This window comes from Ylistrum balloti, unplaced genomic scaffold, assembly GCF_031769215.1.
Source record: "Ylistrum balloti isolate Yb309-2 unplaced genomic scaffold, AGI_CSIRO_Ybal_v1 Utg369576, whole genome shotgun sequence".
Taxonomy (NCBI): Eukaryota; Metazoa; Mollusca; class Bivalvia; order Pectinida; family Pectinidae; genus Ylistrum; species Ylistrum balloti.
The window spans coordinates 784,598-803,580 of NW_026781869.1; the positions used below are offsets into that span (position 1 = coordinate 784,598).

The following is an 18,983-nucleotide window of genomic DNA, read 5'->3' on the forward strand; positions in this document are numbered from 1 at the left end:
TCTGGGCACTATGTTACTAGGTTCTCTGTTGTACACACAGATGGATGTGTATACACTTCTCTTCCTGACACAATATTGGCAATAGATTGGGGACAGCTGTAGATATAAAAACTGAAAGGGGAGACAACTATAGGTATGAAAACTTGTTAGGGAGTCAACTCTTTTGGTATAATGATTGATTGGGTAGAGGCAACTCTTCAGGTTAAAAAAAACTTGTTGGGATACAAGATACCTCATATAAATATACCTCTGTCTGATAATAACCATTGTCACTGTATGACTTCAGACTTCACTTACAGGAATAAAGGCTTAATAGTTAATATCAAAATATTATAGTAGTACTTATTAGTTATGATTGTATTTAATTTATTATCTAATTGTTTAATCTCATCTGATTTGACACACATTTTCTCAATAAACGGAATTCATATTATGCATAAGAAAGATGCCAGTTGCCAACAATATTCATTCTTATGCAAATTCAAGGAATCTAAGTTATAAAAAAAGAAAATTTTACAGCAGTAAAAAATGCATCACTTTCTATGAAAGTTGAACACACAACAAGCCGATTTTGTAATCGATCAACTACGTTGCAAAGTCTATCTGATTTAACTGTTAATCATCGTTTATGGGTTTTACCTGATTTCCCATCAATAGCCCATATGTAGTATATTTGATAACAGAATCAGTGAGTTAAAGTAACTATGTTGCTTTCTTATTGGTAAGGAACTGATGCCTTTTATAATAAGTTAACATTCGAATTAAAATTTTGTGATACATTTCCTCATTCTGATTGGTGTATTATCTTTAGAAATTGAAATATGATTTTAAAATCTAATTACTTTATTTCTTCATCAACTTGAATTGTTTGAAAAATGATACTTAGTTATTTGATTGATAGCTTTGACATTGCTTTTGTTTAATGGATTGCACACAATTATTTATATCAAACAAAAATCATGTAAAGTTCATTGTAATCTGTAATTTGGATGATTGAGGCCCTTTATGCTGTTTGCCCATTCTATGAATAGGAATGTTTGATGTAGAAGTAATTGCTTGCTGAAAAAAAGTATTCTGGGATCAGAATCAGGACTGTCGATCTATAACACCTTTACTGGAATTCCCAAAGTTTGTTTTCTTCTGCACATGCTCACAAACTTCACAACACTCTATGGAAAAGAGTCTTGAGATCATCGTAAAGTAAATGAAAGAAAAGTTAATAAAAATATCAATAAGATAATGTGATATCTTAATAGTGTTGTAGTTTGTGGTAACTTTGATCTTTTGTTGAAGATTATTGAACTCGGGGAATTAGGTGGAGTGCTCTTGAATACTGATATGTTTAGCTAATGTCTTGTTTTATGATCTGTATGTATGTAGGAGTTTATTAATGGTGTCAAGTGTGGATAATGTTTGTGTATGGGTGTAACTATTGGTCTGTGATATACCAGACGCCACCCCGGTTTATTGAGTATGATATCATAGGGGCAACACTGTCTCTACCTATAGTCATAAACTTCTCTAAGGAAGATATAGGATTGTACAACAGGAACACAAGATAATAGAAACTTTTGATACAAGTTTGGAATTAGATACAGTATGATTTAATTATGAAGCAAAATATCTTAGCCTTCCTGGACTTGTCAATGGTAATTGTTTAAATTTAAAAAGGTAACTGATAACAATCAAAATTGATTTTAAAAATGTATAAAACCAGATGGGAAACTGAACTGATTTACACCTATATGTATATATATTTACCGAGGTCAGAGTTCATGGTTTCTTTAAATGAAACAGCTGTGTAAGGGATTTGTATGACAGTCAGTGGATATGTGTTTGTATATTGATTGCTCTCAAGGGTGACCTTTTACCAAGTGTGAAAAATATACTGGCTGTGTAATGTAGGGATAGAAGAGTCAGGAGGATAATCAAGCCTTCATGGGTCAGTGTACACTTACGTTTTTGTGTATATACAGGTGTTGACAGGTGCATCACCTATTCTAAACATAAAAGCAAGACCCTTTTGGTGCAAATAAATTTATAGCCAATGGGTTGATTACCCTTACTTTTCCAACCTTAGGGTAAAATATGAATTCATTCATACTATAGGAGTATATTCAGTTTTCAAGCCTACCTTTGTTTGACTTCTTTAATATTTCTTAATATGCATATATATATGGATTTATCACAGTACAATGAAATACCATTTATTTGTATTTCTACAGTAAAAGGCATTGGTATGCTTATTATCCATGCATGGGCTTATTGCTGATTGTATGCGGTATTTAAAACAAAAAAACTAGGTTTTGTTGTCATAGGTCTGAGAGTGGAATACTGCATCAAACAGTTATAAGAAATGATTACTTAAGAAATCAGACCACAATTGATGTGAAGAGGTTTTCATTTATTTTATTATAATAAAATATTAACAAATGTATTCAGATTAGAGAAATATCATCAGTTTTTCTGAAGATTGTTTGGTAATGAAATTTTAAAATTCATCGAAAATGCGGACTGTATTGTGATAACAGGAGCTTTTTGAGATTTGTGAGGAAATTTCACAGAAAGGTGTAAAAATCTGGCTGGGTGCTGCCGTGATAATACTGGCAGTACCAGATGTTGTTCTGGTCTGAATGTATTATCTTGGTTTCTGTCTCAGTTTCTGTAGGAAGAAAACTAGAAGTGACCTGTGTTAGCCACACACAGCAAGATCTAGCAGCTGACTTTACCATAGACTATTAACACATGGGAGTAGGAAGTAGGGGGCTAAGGGCAGGAAATAAGGGGGTTAGGAAGTCAAGAAGCTAGGGGTAAGAAGTCATGAGGTTAGAAAGTCAGGGAGCTGGGGGTAGGAAGTCGGGGCTGTGGAAGTAAGGGGATTCGGAAGTCTGGAAGTTCAGGGGAATGGAAGTAGGGGTAAGAAGCCAGTAGAAAGGGGTAGGAAATTCTGGGGGTGAGGATTAGGAAGTAGAGTATTAGGGGGCTTGGGAGTAGGGGTAAGAAGCCAGTGGAAAGGGGTAGGAAATTCTGGGGGTGAGGATTAGGAAGTAGATTATTAGGGGGCTTGGGAGTAGGGGTGAGAAGCCAGTGGAAAGGGGTAGGAAATTCTGGGGGTGAGGATTAGGAAGTAGAGTATTAGGGGGCTTGGGAGTAGGGGTAAGAAGCCAGTGGAAAGGGGTAGGAAATTCTGGGGGTGAGGATTAGGAAGTAGAGAGGGGGCTTGGGAGTAGGGGTAAGAAGCCAGTAGAAAGGGGTAGGAAATTCTGGGGGTGAGGATTAGGAAGTAGAGTATTAGGGGGCTTGGGAGTAGGGGTAAGAAGCCAGTGGAAAGGGGTAGGAAATTCTGGGGGTGAGGATTAGGAAGTAGAGTATTAGGTGGCTTGGGAGTAGGGGTGAGAAGCCAGTGGAAAGGGGTAGGAAATTCTGGGGGTGAGGATTAGGAAGAAGTATTAGGGGGCTTGGGAGAGGGGTATTAGAAAGGGGGGCTTAGGAAGGAGAGTAGGGGTAAGAAGCCAGTGGAAAGGGGTAGGAAATTCTGGGGGTGAGGATTAGGAAGTAGAGTATTAGGGGGCTTGGAGTAGGGGTAAGAAGCCAGTGGAAAGGGGTAGGAAATTCTGGGGGTGAGGATTAGGAAGTAGAGTATTAGGGGGCTTGGGAGTAGGGGTAAGAAGCCAGTGGAAAGGGGTAGGAAATTCTGGGGGTGAGGATTAGGAAGTAGAGTATTAGGGGGCTTGGGAGTAGGGGTAAGAAGCCAGTGGAAAGGGGTAGGAAATTCTGGGGGTGAGGATTAGTATTAGGGGGGAAGTAGAAAGGGGTAGGAAATTCTGGGGGTGAGGATTAGGAAGTAGAGTATTAGGGGGCTTGGGAGTAGGGGTAAGAAGCCAGTGGAAAGGGGTAGGAAATTCTGGGGGTGAGGATTAGGAAGTAGAGTATTAGGGGGCTTGGGAGTAGGGGTAAGAAGCCAGTGGAAAGGGGTAGGAAATTCTGGGGGTGAGGATTAGGAAGTAGAGTATTAGGGGGCTTGGGAGTAGGGGTAAGAAGCCAGTAGAAAGGGGTAGGAAATTCTGGGGGTGAGGATTAGGAAGTAGAGTATTAGGGGGCTTGGGAGGCGGAAGTCATGGTGTTGAAGAGCAAAAAGTGGATGAGGTGGGGAAATAGATACAGGGCTTTCACACCCCATTTTTGGACTGGAGCCTGGGGCCCTTAGAATTGGGAAAAATAGCTGTGTTTTCCTTAGAATTGCGAAAACTTGGGTCTACAATGGGAAAAAAAGATACTATTTTTGCATTGGGAATATCGGCCCCAAGTCTGGCAGATCGAGAGCCCTGAGATATGGTAGGGTTGTAAACAGTGTAGAATATTCTGGATGAGCTAATAGCAAGGTAGTGAGGGTAGATATTTAGTGGGGTTGGGAATAGGACTGATAGTTAAGGGAGGGGTGTCTAGAAATCTTGTGTCTAGGTGGAGAGTAGTCTGGAGGGTGTGGAGTAGGAAGATAGTAGAGATAAAAATGTAGTAGTCAGATTGATGCCATATTATAAATGGAGGTGAGGAGTTGGTACATTTGGAGGAGTACTCGATTTCATTTCAGCAGAGGAAATAAAGAAATTATACAACCAGAAAGTTGTACAAGTATCACAGACTTGTATTTCATTAATACATAAGGAGGATATTGTGATAATTTAAAAATCACATTTACTTCAAAACTATTTTCAACTGTTTTTCAACTTTGATACTCCTGAAATTAATTCATTTATGTACAGTTTCCATGAAAAACATTAATATGAAATAAAACGCCCTGGACCCACGATCCAAGAGAGACCCAAGAAAGTGTTTTTATCAGGAGTGAACTTAATATACAAAGATGCTTAACTGACATAAATCAGGTTTAAATATTCTAAATAAAACCAAAAATAAAATTTTCAAATACAAGATCAGTTTGAAAGTTCTTCAAAAACCATATACAGATTAGTTTAAAGCAGTGGTTTCAAGTAAGTTATATTTGTTTAAATTCACTGAAACCTCACAGTCATTACATAGGGATCAAGCTCTTCTGAGGTAATAACCCAAACTTAAGCAGGTAAATCGTTCAATTTAAACATCGTTAAGTGAACCAGTGCAAGATAGAAATGTACCTAGATATATACAGATGTACATCTCTGAGAGGTTCCAAAAATAAATCTGACAACATTCATGATATAATCTTAGATTCTCATATTCAGTGTTGGACATGAAGCTTTTGATATTTGTGAGGTACGGTTTGGGTTTATATCAACAGCATTAGTAGATCTTCTGTTTGGCTGAATGTACTTGTATGTGATGTATCTGCATGTTAAAATATGATGGATAAAAAAAGTGTAGGATTTTCTCATGTCATATCATTTGGAATGAATCCAGCACATCCTGCAGAACATGCGAGATAAACCACCTGAAAATAACCTCCAGCATCTGCTAAAATATTATCAAAACTAAACTTTGGATTGAAAGTAGCCTCAAAATGTCTAAATCAAGGCGGGATACATCTAAAAATACACACACAGGTTCTATAATGGTATCTGTCAAGAGTTATCTCCCATTAGGACACAGGCTCGAAGGAATAAAACCTAGTTATACTCTGTGATTATATATGTTTACTTGACGTAATAATGAAAATGATGGAATGCCTTGCCCATCATTCCAAACGCTTCTACCTTTTTAAGAAATGATACGGCTGCATAGTTTTAAAAGCTAAAACATAGGAATTCACTTGATCCTATGACATTAGTTAATGGATCCCATTCTAGTTAATGAATCTCATTCACTAGTATATATATGTACAGTTTTATAGATCCAACAGCTAAGAAAAGGGGGAGGGGCATTTCAGATTTTAAAAAAAAATGTCCCAGATAAAATGTTGGATACAATATTGCCAAAAACAATTTAATCACATGACAGGATCTTACAATTTGTTTTATGATGTATGTGAGGTTTATTGAGCCCTTGACATTACAAATGTTTCATTAAACAGATTTCTAAGTAAACAATTCTATGCATTTGTCATCTTTGCCCAATAGGATACAAAACTTATGTAAGATCCTGTGTTGTACATCTTCATAATTGACAAGTTAAAGAGCTGGTTATGAATATCCTTTGTTGACAGTCTGTTAGTATAGCATTTTATGATTGAAATGCTAGCATGCTTTCTGTTACTCATCTCCTTGACCTTATTTGTTGTTCCCAGGACTTTTTTGGAGAAAAACCAACTGGGATTTCCATAACTGAATGTGAAACAATTACAGTATATCATACCTACAGAGTATTATGTAAAACACTCCAAAACTTTAAGACAAGGGTTCAGGATGTGTTACACACACTTTTTACTAGTTCTTGATGTGGAAGATTAACTGGAACGTCACAAAACATTAAAATGGATGAAATTGGCAAATTATGTTAAACATATCACTTAAAAAACAACTTAAAGCACTGGTTAAAACTATATTACATTCTCTTGATCTTTTCTTTTGATTTTTTTCTTATCTTATGTGTATATGCTTTAAGCCACCCCATTTGCATTTTTACATGCAATAACATGTATACAACTTCTCAAGATGTCGGCTGTCCCTGTGTGAGAGACATCTCAGTCTCAATTGGCTTCCATAGCTAGGAAATTGAATAGAATTGGACATATTTACATGCATAGAAACAATAAAGGAACACTTGAGATGTAAGATTTGTTATTTTGAGATCAAGAGGAGACAGACTGGAGCTTAAATTCTCTGGTAGGGCTATCAAACCTGAACTGGTCTAAGGTTACAGGGTCAACTGTATTCCCAGACAACTAAGTATTGAGTCAACTCCCTGGAATTCCTCTACTCTAAGTACATCTTTTTCTGACATGTGGTTGAATTTTATTAGGTCAGTCCATCTGTGCATGTGTGGGAGTGAACAAAATTAGCTCCATTTAAAATTATCCTGTTATAAGTATCGTGAGAGTTGTTTTACATTTGACCTTTGAAAACTTTTCATGAGCTGTACTTCAAATGCTATTTTTGAATTCACAATATCATAACTATATTTAGAAGTATTGTCCGTGAAACTGAAGATTTTTAATGTCATTTTATTGTCTATTTCATCTCTATATATCCAGTCATTGATAGTGCTTTTATACAAATAGACTGGTTGAAGATCAATGTGGTGAGTAGGCTTATCAATAATCATCACTTAAAAAAACATAAGCACACATAATGTGCATTGTGATATAATCAAGAGAGGAAAAGACCAATGCAAAGCTACTTATCAGTGGAAGTGGGGGGGGGGACTATTCATGTCTGGTCTGGTAACCAATCTGTGTGATGTCAAATGATAGTATATATATTGTAAAATCTAGCATTCTTCTCCTGTGGAAGTAGATTTTACAATGGTTGTACACCTGTAGCCTTTGTTATGCAGTTATCCAACACTAAAATAAATCTATGATATCACTGTCATGGCCACTTGTTGTCTTATTATGTCTGCTGTGGGAGCCAGATCAAGCTATGCTCTCATTATGATATTTTGATCTTCTGAATATGAAAGTTTGTGAAAACAATGTAGTTACAAATATTTTAAGAACTAAATTCATAGTGACCAGTTGGATGTAGGGAAAACTGTTATGAATTCTGAATGTTAACCTGTAAAACTGTATGTTACAAGTTCCCTGCTGTAACACAGTGGGGCATGCACGTGGTTGGAGGGGCCAGCTCCTGTTTTGAATTAGCAACCTGTTTTATCATCAATTATAAACCAACTTTTCTTCCTGAAATCTGCTGTGAAGAAATGATGGGAAGATGTTTTTTTAACTTTTAAAACCGGAACTGTTACCGACATTAGCAATTATGAGTTTAACACCCAGTAGTGTTTGCCATTTCCTTTCCCAGGGTTAACTTATTTTAGAAAAAAAAAATGTGCCCCATGTTTTAAGATAATAATACAGTTGTAAACTCACAGAGAATGTTTAAAACATTCTGTTGTTATTCTGGTTCTAATCTGGTTGTTGCGTCACTCTGGCTACCCTCTGTATATATACAAAGGAATTTTTCTATAACCAAGGTCCTGTACACTGATCATCATACTTAAGTGAAAAACAGTTAAAGCTTATAATGCATGTTTCCTGCTTTTTGTTGCTTAAAATATTAATGTGAACCCTATCTCCCTAACAGATACCTTTTAGTCATCTTTCCTTAATAAAGATGTCCAGGTGATTATTTCATATCTTACTTGATTGTTCAGCATCAAAAAATCAATAAAATGGAACATTGCTGTGTTTATTAGTTATAAAGTTTAATAGAGTATTAAGAGCTTAAAAACTCCATGCAAAAAATTTCTAAGATTTTCTTTTCACAATTTTATTCAAGCAGTATTGATTTTCAGTTGACATTGTAAAATTTAATATAATAATTTTTTTAAACTGAAACAAAATATCAGAACTTATCCATATTATCAACGTGCATACATGGATATCTGTGAAAAATAGTGTTGCCCAAAATTTGAATCCTGTGAACTAGCTGTAATACATTGGATTGTTCAACCGGACACTGGGTTTCTTTAAAGATTTTACACAGTTAATTTGTAAGATTCTTTAAGGGAAGTTCAGACACCGAGTTTCAAACTTTTGATGGCCCCACTACTGAGAGACATGGTAGGTTGTCAAAATTTGTCTCAGACTGAAATATTTGTATCGATGATTTATGATAACTATCTGATGTGATGATAATATTTAATAGTATGTTGTGTATCATGCAGCAGATATTTCATGTTTGATGTTTTCTGTATGTTTCAGTCATCTCACACAAACGACAACCTGGCAAGATCCCCGCAAAGCCGTCAGCACAACTGCCCTCAATAGTCAACAAAGCCCACCCTCTTCGCAGCAGTCACCCAATGTCTCCATGCAGAACCTGAACCTTGATGCCCTGCCCCAGGGATGGGAACAAGCAAGCACGCCCGAAGGAGACATTTACTACATAAATCATCATGAACGCACCACAAGTTGGTACGATCCGAGAATACGTAAGTATTAAGAGCAGGTGTTTGTGCATTTATTGTACATACGAGTGTTGATTGGTTATCATAATTAACGTTATAGACAGGTGTTATCTAACATAGATATGCATACCTATAGTTATAGACAAGCAGTTTGTAATATATTTGGTTTGACTTTCAACTTGATTGTTTTTGTTAGCTGAATGAGTGCATCAAATCTACTTATATGCTTTTAATGTAAAATGAACTGAAAGCTGTATAGAGTTATCTGCCCCTGTATAAGATAGATATAATTCGTCTGACAAATTGGTCATTGCTGGTGCTGCCAACCTTCACTCTGACTTACATCAGGTTTGGCATGCAGTATTACCAAGCCTTGGAAAGTATCCAGGGAACAGAATTAATATTTATTTAATCAATCTTATCGTTCCCTACTTTGTGCAAAGTGCACATGTTCAATAGATTTTTTTATGCCTTATTTGTTATGAAGGCATACCCATACATGAAAACAAAAATTTCATTTTTCTTTAGTATCAAATTAATGTACTTCTCTTCTGATGATGAGGCTAGTTCAGCCACACATTATCAAAGACATTGTCAAAGCCCACAAGACGCAACCAGTATATGTCATCATAGCTTTATCCTGACCAGACAAATTTGATACTGACAGATTTTGTGGAAATATATTGTATTTGTCATAAGTTATATTTATACACCTGATTTACCATCAAAGTAAACAAACAACTGGTGGACTGATTTTCTACTGTCACTTTACGGCTTTCTCTATTGGGGCTTAGTTTATTCCTTTCAAATTCCTGTAAATTTGAGAGGAAAATTAACTCCACAAATTGACTCCTTATCATTTAACATCTGCATTTAAACAAATGATAAACTAGATTTAAAAAACTTCTTGCAAAAAAAACATTTTGAATTTGCTAAGTCAGCTGGAAGATGGTTAACCCCACATAAAATTGTGCTGTATCATTACAGCTCAAGTTTTAAGTAGTTTCATCACCACATTCTTAAAGTATCATTCTTGCTTTATCTATACAGCTGAACGGATGCGTCAACAGGCTAGAATTAACTCTGTAGGTCCTGGACCAGGTCAGCGACAGATGGGTCCACAACAGTTGGCTCCGCCCCCTCAACACCCACAACAACAGCAACAGAATGGGGGCACTCAACGTTCACAGCAGGCAAACCTGCAGTTCTCCAAACTACAGATGGAGAAAGAACGGCTGCGCAAAAGACAAGAAGAAATTGCCCGACAGGTAGCTATTGCAGATGGACAAACTAAGTTTTTACTTTCTCCATTTTATTTTTGGCTTTTTGCCTTAATGGGCCATATCATACGTGTTTACCTGCAGTTAAGGTCATGGAGTAACACAAATCTTCTGACGCAAATTCAGGGGCTGGGCTTATTACTGATTGGTTGGCATATTTACTAGGCTTAGCACCTCTCAACAGTCAGGATCTTCTGGGGTGACTACCTCACTGAACACCATATGAAAGACTTGTCACATGCTATCCAAAGAAAGGGTAAATTGCTCTATCAAGTCACAGGAAGTCAATGATGTAAACTTCCAGTGAAAGAAAAAATTAAATATGCATATGAAATGAGTCTGGATAGGTAGCTACCAATTGTCTTTGTGGATGTTTTCAGTTTTCATCTCTCTGCACCAGTTGGTCCACAATAACTTCCTTCAATTAGCATTTAACTCCATTCTTTGATTATTTAACTTGACATTTCACATGTTATTTACATATGGACATATTTTGATAAACATTAAACATTTCCTACTTTAAAAAAGTTAAATTGTTGAAGTCAAATAGAAGCTTGAAGGTAAAAGTATCCCTTGGAAAAATGACACTCATTTCAGGAAATTCAGTAACTTGAAAATTGCTCTAGAATGAGGATATTTTACTCAATTATTGCATCATTTTGAAAACATTGGCGAAGATAGAGCTATAAATAGCCACTGTCTAGGATGAATTAGCTTGCTATATGTATGCAGTAACAAACCTGTGACAGGTTATAAGCCCAGTCATATCTATTGCTGTTTAAAAGAATTTCTAACAAGCTAAGGAGTGGACTTCTTCGACGTATAAGTAAGTTAAGTGTTGACAACCTGGGCGTAGTGCAGGACAGATTCAGTATTTTAGGGTAAAATTGGGGAGCCTGAGCTTAGCATTGTCGTTTTACCTCTAGGAGATGCTTCTGCGGGCACAAATGCAACAACAGCAACAACTACAGCAGCAGCAGCAACAACAACAGGATGTAATACCTGTTTCACAAAGCATTAACATATCTCAAGCCAACGAAATGACATCTGTCACTGACCCGTTCCTTGGGCAAACAAATTCATCAGACCATTCACGGCAAGAAAGTACAGACAGTGGAGTTGGTATGTTATATCATTGAAAGCTAACTGCTCTTACAGAAAGATGATTTTGGCTGTGAAATTGGGGTCTTGTCTTTTAAATTAAAGTTCGAAAAGTTAACAGGTTCTTTCTTTGGAATGTTTCATTTTCACTATAAAAAGTAAAATTTTTGATGAAGGAAGTATTTAAGGGGAAATAACTCAATATTCATAGAGATTCAAATATTGGCAATTTATGTCGATCCAATCTGTCATTTGACAAGTGGATTACTTGCCCTTTTTAATATATTTTTGTATTGTTATATACAAGTTCTTTTAGAAAAAAACTTCAGGTCCTATGTGAAAAGTGGACATAATTCATTCTGATTGTTCATCTGGGTAAATTAAATTTTAGGTCCAAACTGAAAAGATGTTTGGTTCATTGGCTATTATAGATATTTAGGAATTTTATTTGCTGTAAGTTTTTCAAGCACATTGAAAAAATTCTTTCGGATTAATTTCTGATGATATCCTGTTGATATATAAAGTACACGTTTATAGATGAGGCTATAGCAGTCCAGACAGGTGAGTAAATTGGTTTTAGCTGCTATCACAAGTTTATTGTTACGCTTTACTTAGAGGTTATATCTTTATGTTTTATAGAATATTACTGGTTGCTATAAATTTGAAGAAATAGAGAGAAAAGGGGGTGGGGGTTGGGGAAAGACAAAATTAATTTGGATTTGTCAGGGGAATATCGAAAAAAAATATTGGAGATGTACTTACTTAAAATCTGCTGAAAAGTGTTTTCAAAAAGGTACAAGGTATGGTGGAGTAATTTATGTTTTTATAACCATAAAAGAGATTACTAAAGGGTAGTTTTGGCTGTTATCATATGATGTTATTTGTCTGTGTTGAAGGTGGAATGGGGACAGGGACCAACTACAGCATGCCTAGAACTCCTGAAGATTTCCTGAGCAACGTAGATGAAATGGACACACAAGAAGGAGGTATGTTTAGTACTATAAGGTTGGTTTTTAGAGATAATGTAAAGATGTCTGTGTATCTGTCTCTGTCACATCTAGATGAAATGGACACACAAGAAGGAGGTATCTTAAATTAGTATTAGGAGGTGAGTTTATCAGTAGAGATTACGTAATGACGTCTGTCTGTATATCTGTCTCTCTGTCCAAGTTTAACGCAATAACTTTTATCCTTATCCACCTGGAGACCAAATCTCTGGTTATGTAATTAGTAAAAAACCAGGTTATTCCGATCCTTTTAGCAAGAAATAATTTGAACAAATTATGAACAAAGTTTGAGATAATATTGCACTGAAGCTGAGTGATGCAGACAGTCAGATGGGATTGCATAGGTGAAGTGTGTGAAAGGTTGAATACTAATTTTTCCAACTAGCTTCTATTATTGGTAGAAAGTTTCTTGCATAAAAAGGCATTGGCTCACAGAGTCCTTTCTTTTGAAAGGAGTTTAAAAAAACATGGAATATCTGTTAATGACCTACCATTAGAAAGTTTCTTGCATAAAAAGGCATTGGCTCACAGAGTCCTTTCTTTTGAAAGGAGTTTAAAAAAACATGGAATATCTGTTAATGACCTACCAGTAAAACCCTGTAAAATAATATTGGTTTCCAACCTCAAAATTTAGATGTCATCAGGAATAAAAATAAACAATAAATACCTAGTGAATATCATTCAGTGTTTGGTAGTGGTAAGACAGCTGTAGATTCTTGTGGTAGGCATTAAAGGGAAATAACTTTTGTTACAGGACACAGACAAGGAGATTTCAATAACATGGACATTGGAGGTAACATTGGAGAAAGTGGCGAGCCAAGCAACATGGATAGTGAAGACTTGGTACCTAGTTTACAGGTAAGATAGCATAGATTCACTTTACAGATATTCCCTTTTATGTATAAATCCAGTTTGATGTGATGGCTTAGCATTGGTATCTACCTGTATGGATCTAGAAATTACATAAAAGACATTGATTTACATTGCAAAGATTGATATATATATACATTGAAATAGTTTAAAAGATAAGAGGGTACTTTGCAGTGAATTAAGACCAACATACTACAAACCATGAATTAATTAGAATAATGTTTTGCTGGAGGATAAATATTATGATCAAAATTTTTAGAGTTTTTAAAATTTTGTTGTGGTTTCTGTTCACAGGAAGAAATTAGTAATGAACTCTTAAATGATATGGAAAATGTGTTAAATTCGAACAAGCTTGAAGACAATCTACTGACCTGGTTGTGAAAAATAAAGAGGTCAACGTTCATTACATTGGAAACCATCACAGGGTCGGCAGGGGGGCGGAGCCATATCCTGCCAATCATTGTTGCAGGGGGTTGCATCACATTCTGTTGAATCATGACTGTAGGAGGTGGAGCCAAGCCCTGTCAGTCATGATTACAGTGGATCATGGAGCCTTCCTCTGCCTCTCTTCTTGTTTTTTATCACTATTCCATGTTGCCAGTTGAAATTATTTCTGGTGAGATTGTTCACTAGATGTCACTGATGGAATCATTGTTAACTAATGTTTTTCTTTTTTTTTTTTTTTTTCGATATGAATTATTTTTCCAATAGACTTTTTTTATAGAATATCAGGGAAAAATATGAAAACGATTTAAAAAAAAATATATTTTGTATTCAAGTGTATGATAGAGAATTTCGTTCGTGTATGATTGTACTATTGAACTATTGTTATTATCTACATATTGCTGGAGACCGGTAATGTGTGGTAGGGCGTCAAATATTTCACCAAGGTTTTGAAATCTTGTATTTTGCCACCCCTATTAAAGAAGACTTGTAACTAAAGCATGATATGTCAGTGTTATTTTCATATCATATGTGGTACTAGCGGTGCTCTGAAGTGCAGGTTATATTTGTTTCGTGTTTTAGAGATTTTTCGAGCATTTTGCTTGTGCATAACATGGCCAACCTTTTTGGGGATTAAGAGTTGATGCATATGATTGTATTAGTAATTCTGTGCAACAGCAGTGTCATCAAGGTTTGCATACAGATATTACATGGCTAAACTTTGGAAATATAAAGAAAGCTCGCTTCAAACATCACAGTTTTCCAATGGAGCATTGTTCGATAATTAAAAAAAACAAATATTAATCTTATGGAGTCATTCAATTAATATGTATTTCATTACTTGTTTAGAGATGAAACAACGGCACAACTAATGTAAACCATGACTAGCAGAAATGACATAAAAATACTTTTCTGCAATGTAATCTTGGTGACACTGTTGTTAACGTTCTGCAACAGTTGGTTTATTTTTTTTTACACCAAGAACTCCTGTTGCGTCAAAATTCTCATAATGCTATATAAACTGCTGATTTTAAACATATTTTTCACATCAGATAATACTGAATATGATTGATTGGATGCCTTGAAATATTTTACATTTGATACTAGTAATGAAATTGGGATATGCATTTCAGAACTTTTATGGACATTTTCAATTGTTGTATATCTTTTATTAAGAAGGAGTGTTATATTTCTTGTCCGTAAATACTTAGGTAGTTTGAAATTTGGGGCAGGCCCCCTCATGACAGAGGATAAACTTTAGAAAGAAAATTCTTTACTTCTTTTAAATACTGTGTTGCTATGTCTTGAGCATTTAATGTAATAAACAAGGAATATATCTAGAAAATATATTTTTTTTTCAATCTGGAAAAATATTTATCTACCCTAAAGAGCTATGCAGTCAGTGCTTTGATGTTTTGTGTTGACAGTCCTTCACATTCTGAGGGACAAAGAAGTTTCTTTTTCTATTGACCATTGGTCAGTTGCCAGTTACAACAGAGGTTTGTTTGTGGATTTATTTTTATACTGCTTCAGAAATAACTTCAGTTTTTAGCAGTATTGTCTGGTATGAATGTTGTCATCAAGTGTCCACTGATGGAACATTTTGACTTGATAGCAATGTCCTGCTTTTCACGTTTAATGTCCAAGATGTCCAGCTTTTTGTGTAAGATGTCTATGCAAAAATGTGTTGGTTATTTATTGGAAAAAATGGGGTTTTTGAGTTTTTTTTCTTTTTCTCTTTGTTAAATAATTGTTAATTTTTATATCCAAATTGCAATATTTGTATACAATAATAACAACAATAAAAAAAGAATTAGGATTAATGTTTGGGTATGTCAGTGTGTATATACATTACAGTACTCCTATGTAACCTGTTAGGGCACTTTACCTCTATAACCTTTTATCACTTATGTTGATGATGATGACGATTATGATGATGATGATAACAATTTTATTAATTATCTTGTAGAAATTTGAATTTTATCTTAATATTTTTGACAATAAGCATGATTGATATGTAGAGTTAGAATTTAACAGCAGATATATCACAGTTTTAAATATCTTTGAATATTAACCTAAAGTTTTATTGATTTCGGACAAAGTTTTATGTACTAACAAGTGTCCACTTAGTATTGAGGAAATATAGTCATTGTGTATAGTTCAAGTTATAGGGATTTGATTATATCATTTCCGTTTGGGGAAAAGGTCAGAAAAATATTTTTCTTTCAAAATTGAAAAACTAAAAAAAGTTCTATGTAACCTCTGAAGAGAAATATTGAAGTATTTACACTATTTGGTTCACCAATTCACTATTACTGGTTGTAGTATGTGTACAGTGTGCTAATTCTGCTTCTTAAAGTATTCTTCGTGAAATAGGAGTTCATTCTTAGTGGTCACAACATATTGGTTTGAAAATACAAAATAAGATGCAGTCTCTCCTTTTCCAAAGGTTGTTACAGGCAAGAACTGGTGTTATATTTTTCATATAAAGTTATTTTTGTTACACGTGAAGGAAAGACATACAATTTAAAAGAGAATCAAGATTGTCAACTTGGTTGTAGAGTTGTTGTGACCTCTTTGTATGTACATGACAAGCAAGGCCCATTTTGTGATAGGGTTCCAAGTTTCTCCCCTTCAGAGTGCTACCCATTTGCTGCAGTAGTGACAACTAAGTACGTGATTTCGTTGTTGTGATGGTATTGTATAAGTATAATATTTTGATACGCAGAGAGCACCTGCATAATAAGTTTGTTTCTGAATGCTTAAGGTACACACTACCATTTTAAATGCATTAAAAAAGTGCCATACCCTGTTATAGTAAAAACCAGAAGCAGCAATCCATTCAAGTTTCAGCCAAGTTAGATCAATACTTGACCAAGATTTGAAGAAATTTGGAAGCTTCTCCATGTTAAACCGTCCAACCAGACTGGGTATATCTAAATATACATTTTGTGTATTTCAAGCATTCAGAAGTAAATTTTATTCAGCATTTTTATATTTTTATCAATATTTTTTAAAAAACCATACCCACAAGGCTTGTCCACGGACAACTATTGTCGGTACCTTTTGAAAGTTAAATGCAAACTGTCTGCATTGACATTTCATTACAAGACGGGTTGAAATAATATCATACGTATTGTTTCATATCCAGTTGTATTACAATGATTCCAAAGTTCACGACTGTTGAAATGTTTTAAGAAGATTTTATTTTGGTACACAGGAGACTTTTGATACATGTGCTTTGGAAGTACATTTTTTATGAGAAAGGCAGACCTGGCCGTTACGTAAGAGAAGTATACATTCCAAATGTCCATGTTATTCTGATAAATCCTTCATCACAGTACAGATTCCCCAGGGTAAACACCTGGGAAATGTGATGCTGGAGAAAGCTATAAGTGAAAATAATAATGCATATGGTAGTTAACTAATTATAAAGTGCATTATGCCAACATGTTGAACATGTTCAGGCAGACTACCACAGACAGAAACAAGTCTGGAAAAAAAGGCTAAAACACATCCATGTTGATTTAACTAGTGTTTTTGACTGCCACGGGAATGAAGATAATTACATTTCGTTTATTAAGATCCTTTCATCATAAAAACTGGTTCTTTCCTTTACTTCACTGAACTGACTCCCCTGTAACTGGGGTCTACCTCTGAATTAAAGGATGTGAAAGGATGTCAACACTTCTAACCCTATCTGGATTCATATAATCCTGATATTTGTACAAAGTCAAATGTACATTAAGAATTATTGCCAAGAGGGAAATTTAATCCTGTCTTGGGGGTTGTAGGGGTTGATGAATATTTTTTGTTTCTTGTGATTATTAGAAAGGACAGTTCTTTTTCTGAATAGCAAAGTAACATTGAGAGATATTATGGATTTCTATTTTGAGCTGATGTCGTATTTCCCATTATGTTCTGTTACACGATTTAATTAAGTGCTATGATTTATGTAGGAGGCATTCATAGTTTGAATGTGTTTGTGCATAAAAGGTTGAAGAAAATCAAAAGTTTGAAAACTCTTTTAATTGCTATATCCTCAACAAGATGGTAATAACATCAATTATGTTTCATAAGGAATTACCGTTAAGTTGGTGCTAATCGCAAGGTTTTGATGTTAATGATGTGTTTTCATACCGGTCAGGGCACACCACAGGTGTTTAACCTGGCCATTCAAACAGACCTTTATGCACAACCTTATTCTGTAGAGCACCTAGTAGTCATTTTAACCCCATGCATATTTTTGTCAAATATTTTTGACCCCCTGTTGGATCCCGCCCTGCCCCCTTTTCATTTCTCATTTGTACTCCTCTATCCTCATGTAGTATCCCATCCCGATGGTTACCGTCCTCGATATTGACATCAAATGGAGGCAAAGAAATTGTAGGAAACTAAGGGAGATCACTCTTAGTGCATGTCAGCTGGGCTGGCAAAACTTGCTGGAAAATTGATTCAAACCCAATGAATTTTATAATGTAATGTTATACAAAATGTTGGTTGGACAGTTGATCCTACTCTAATACACACTGTCAACAATACAGCTGTCACAAGCATATATACATTCCAAAATTTTGTATTTCTTAGCAGGATTTCTTCTTGTTGCCTCTGTAATTAATTGATCTAGTGTAAATAGGTTCAAATTATTTCACTTTATTTTCCTACAATTTTTCGTTTGCATTTCAACTCCATTTGAAATCACCTCATCCCATATAGTACGACTTTATGATATTTTCTCCCCATAGTCATTTTTTATCAGTTTTTTTGCCCATCAGTGAAAATGACATTTAAATACATATATAAATATTATAAAGATTATATATCTTTTGTCTATAAAACCATTGACTTTTCTATAGAGGTCAATATTAAAACTCTGTTAGCACTGAAATGTAAATACGATCTCAACCAAGTTTCACCGTCATAGATTTTACATTATATTCAGTGGTGAGACATTTGTTCATTATATTTGTATCCCAGTTATGGGTAAAAAAAGAAAACTAAAGAGAAAAAAATGTAAATAAAAATAAGTAAAAAGAACATATTTTGTTTGTTGTGATTGATGAATTTTTATACGCCCGTCGAAAGACGGACGTATTATGGTATGGCACTGTCCGTCCGGCGACCGTCGTAAACTTTTATTTGTCCGGAGATCTCCTACATTTTTCAGCCGATCTTTATGAAACTTGGTAGGCTTAATCACCATATGATGTGTTTTCCTGAACGGGGTTTTGATTAGACGATTTGAACAACAAGAGTTATGACCCTTTGTTTATTTCAC

The 18,983-nt window shown here is 35.1% G+C and overlaps 1 protein-coding gene across 3 annotated transcripts in view; it reads left to right on the plus strand.

Annotated features, from left to right (window-relative positions):
- LOC132565350 (transcriptional coactivator YAP1-like) overlaps window positions 1-18,742 on the plus strand; it is a 34,802-nt gene extending 16,060 nt beyond the window's left edge. For 2 of the 3 annotated variants that reach the window (XM_060229999.1, XM_060230007.1), the window contains 6 exons: window positions 8,798-9,027; window positions 10,054-10,271; window positions 11,210-11,405; window positions 12,281-12,370; window positions 13,146-13,249; window positions 13,556-18,742. In XM_060229999.1, coding sequence (XP_060085982.1) covers window positions 8,798-9,027; window positions 10,054-10,271; window positions 11,210-11,405; window positions 12,281-12,370; window positions 13,146-13,249; window positions 13,556-13,642 — 925 coding nt within the window. In that variant the 3' untranslated portion in view covers window positions 13,643-18,742. The remainder of the gene's footprint in view (window positions 1-8,797; window positions 9,028-10,053; window positions 10,272-11,209; window positions 11,406-12,280; window positions 12,371-13,145; window positions 13,250-13,555) is intronic. The other variant, XM_060230005.1, reaches the window with a different exon arrangement.
- The last annotated feature ends 241 nt before the right edge of the window (window positions 18,743-18,983 follow it).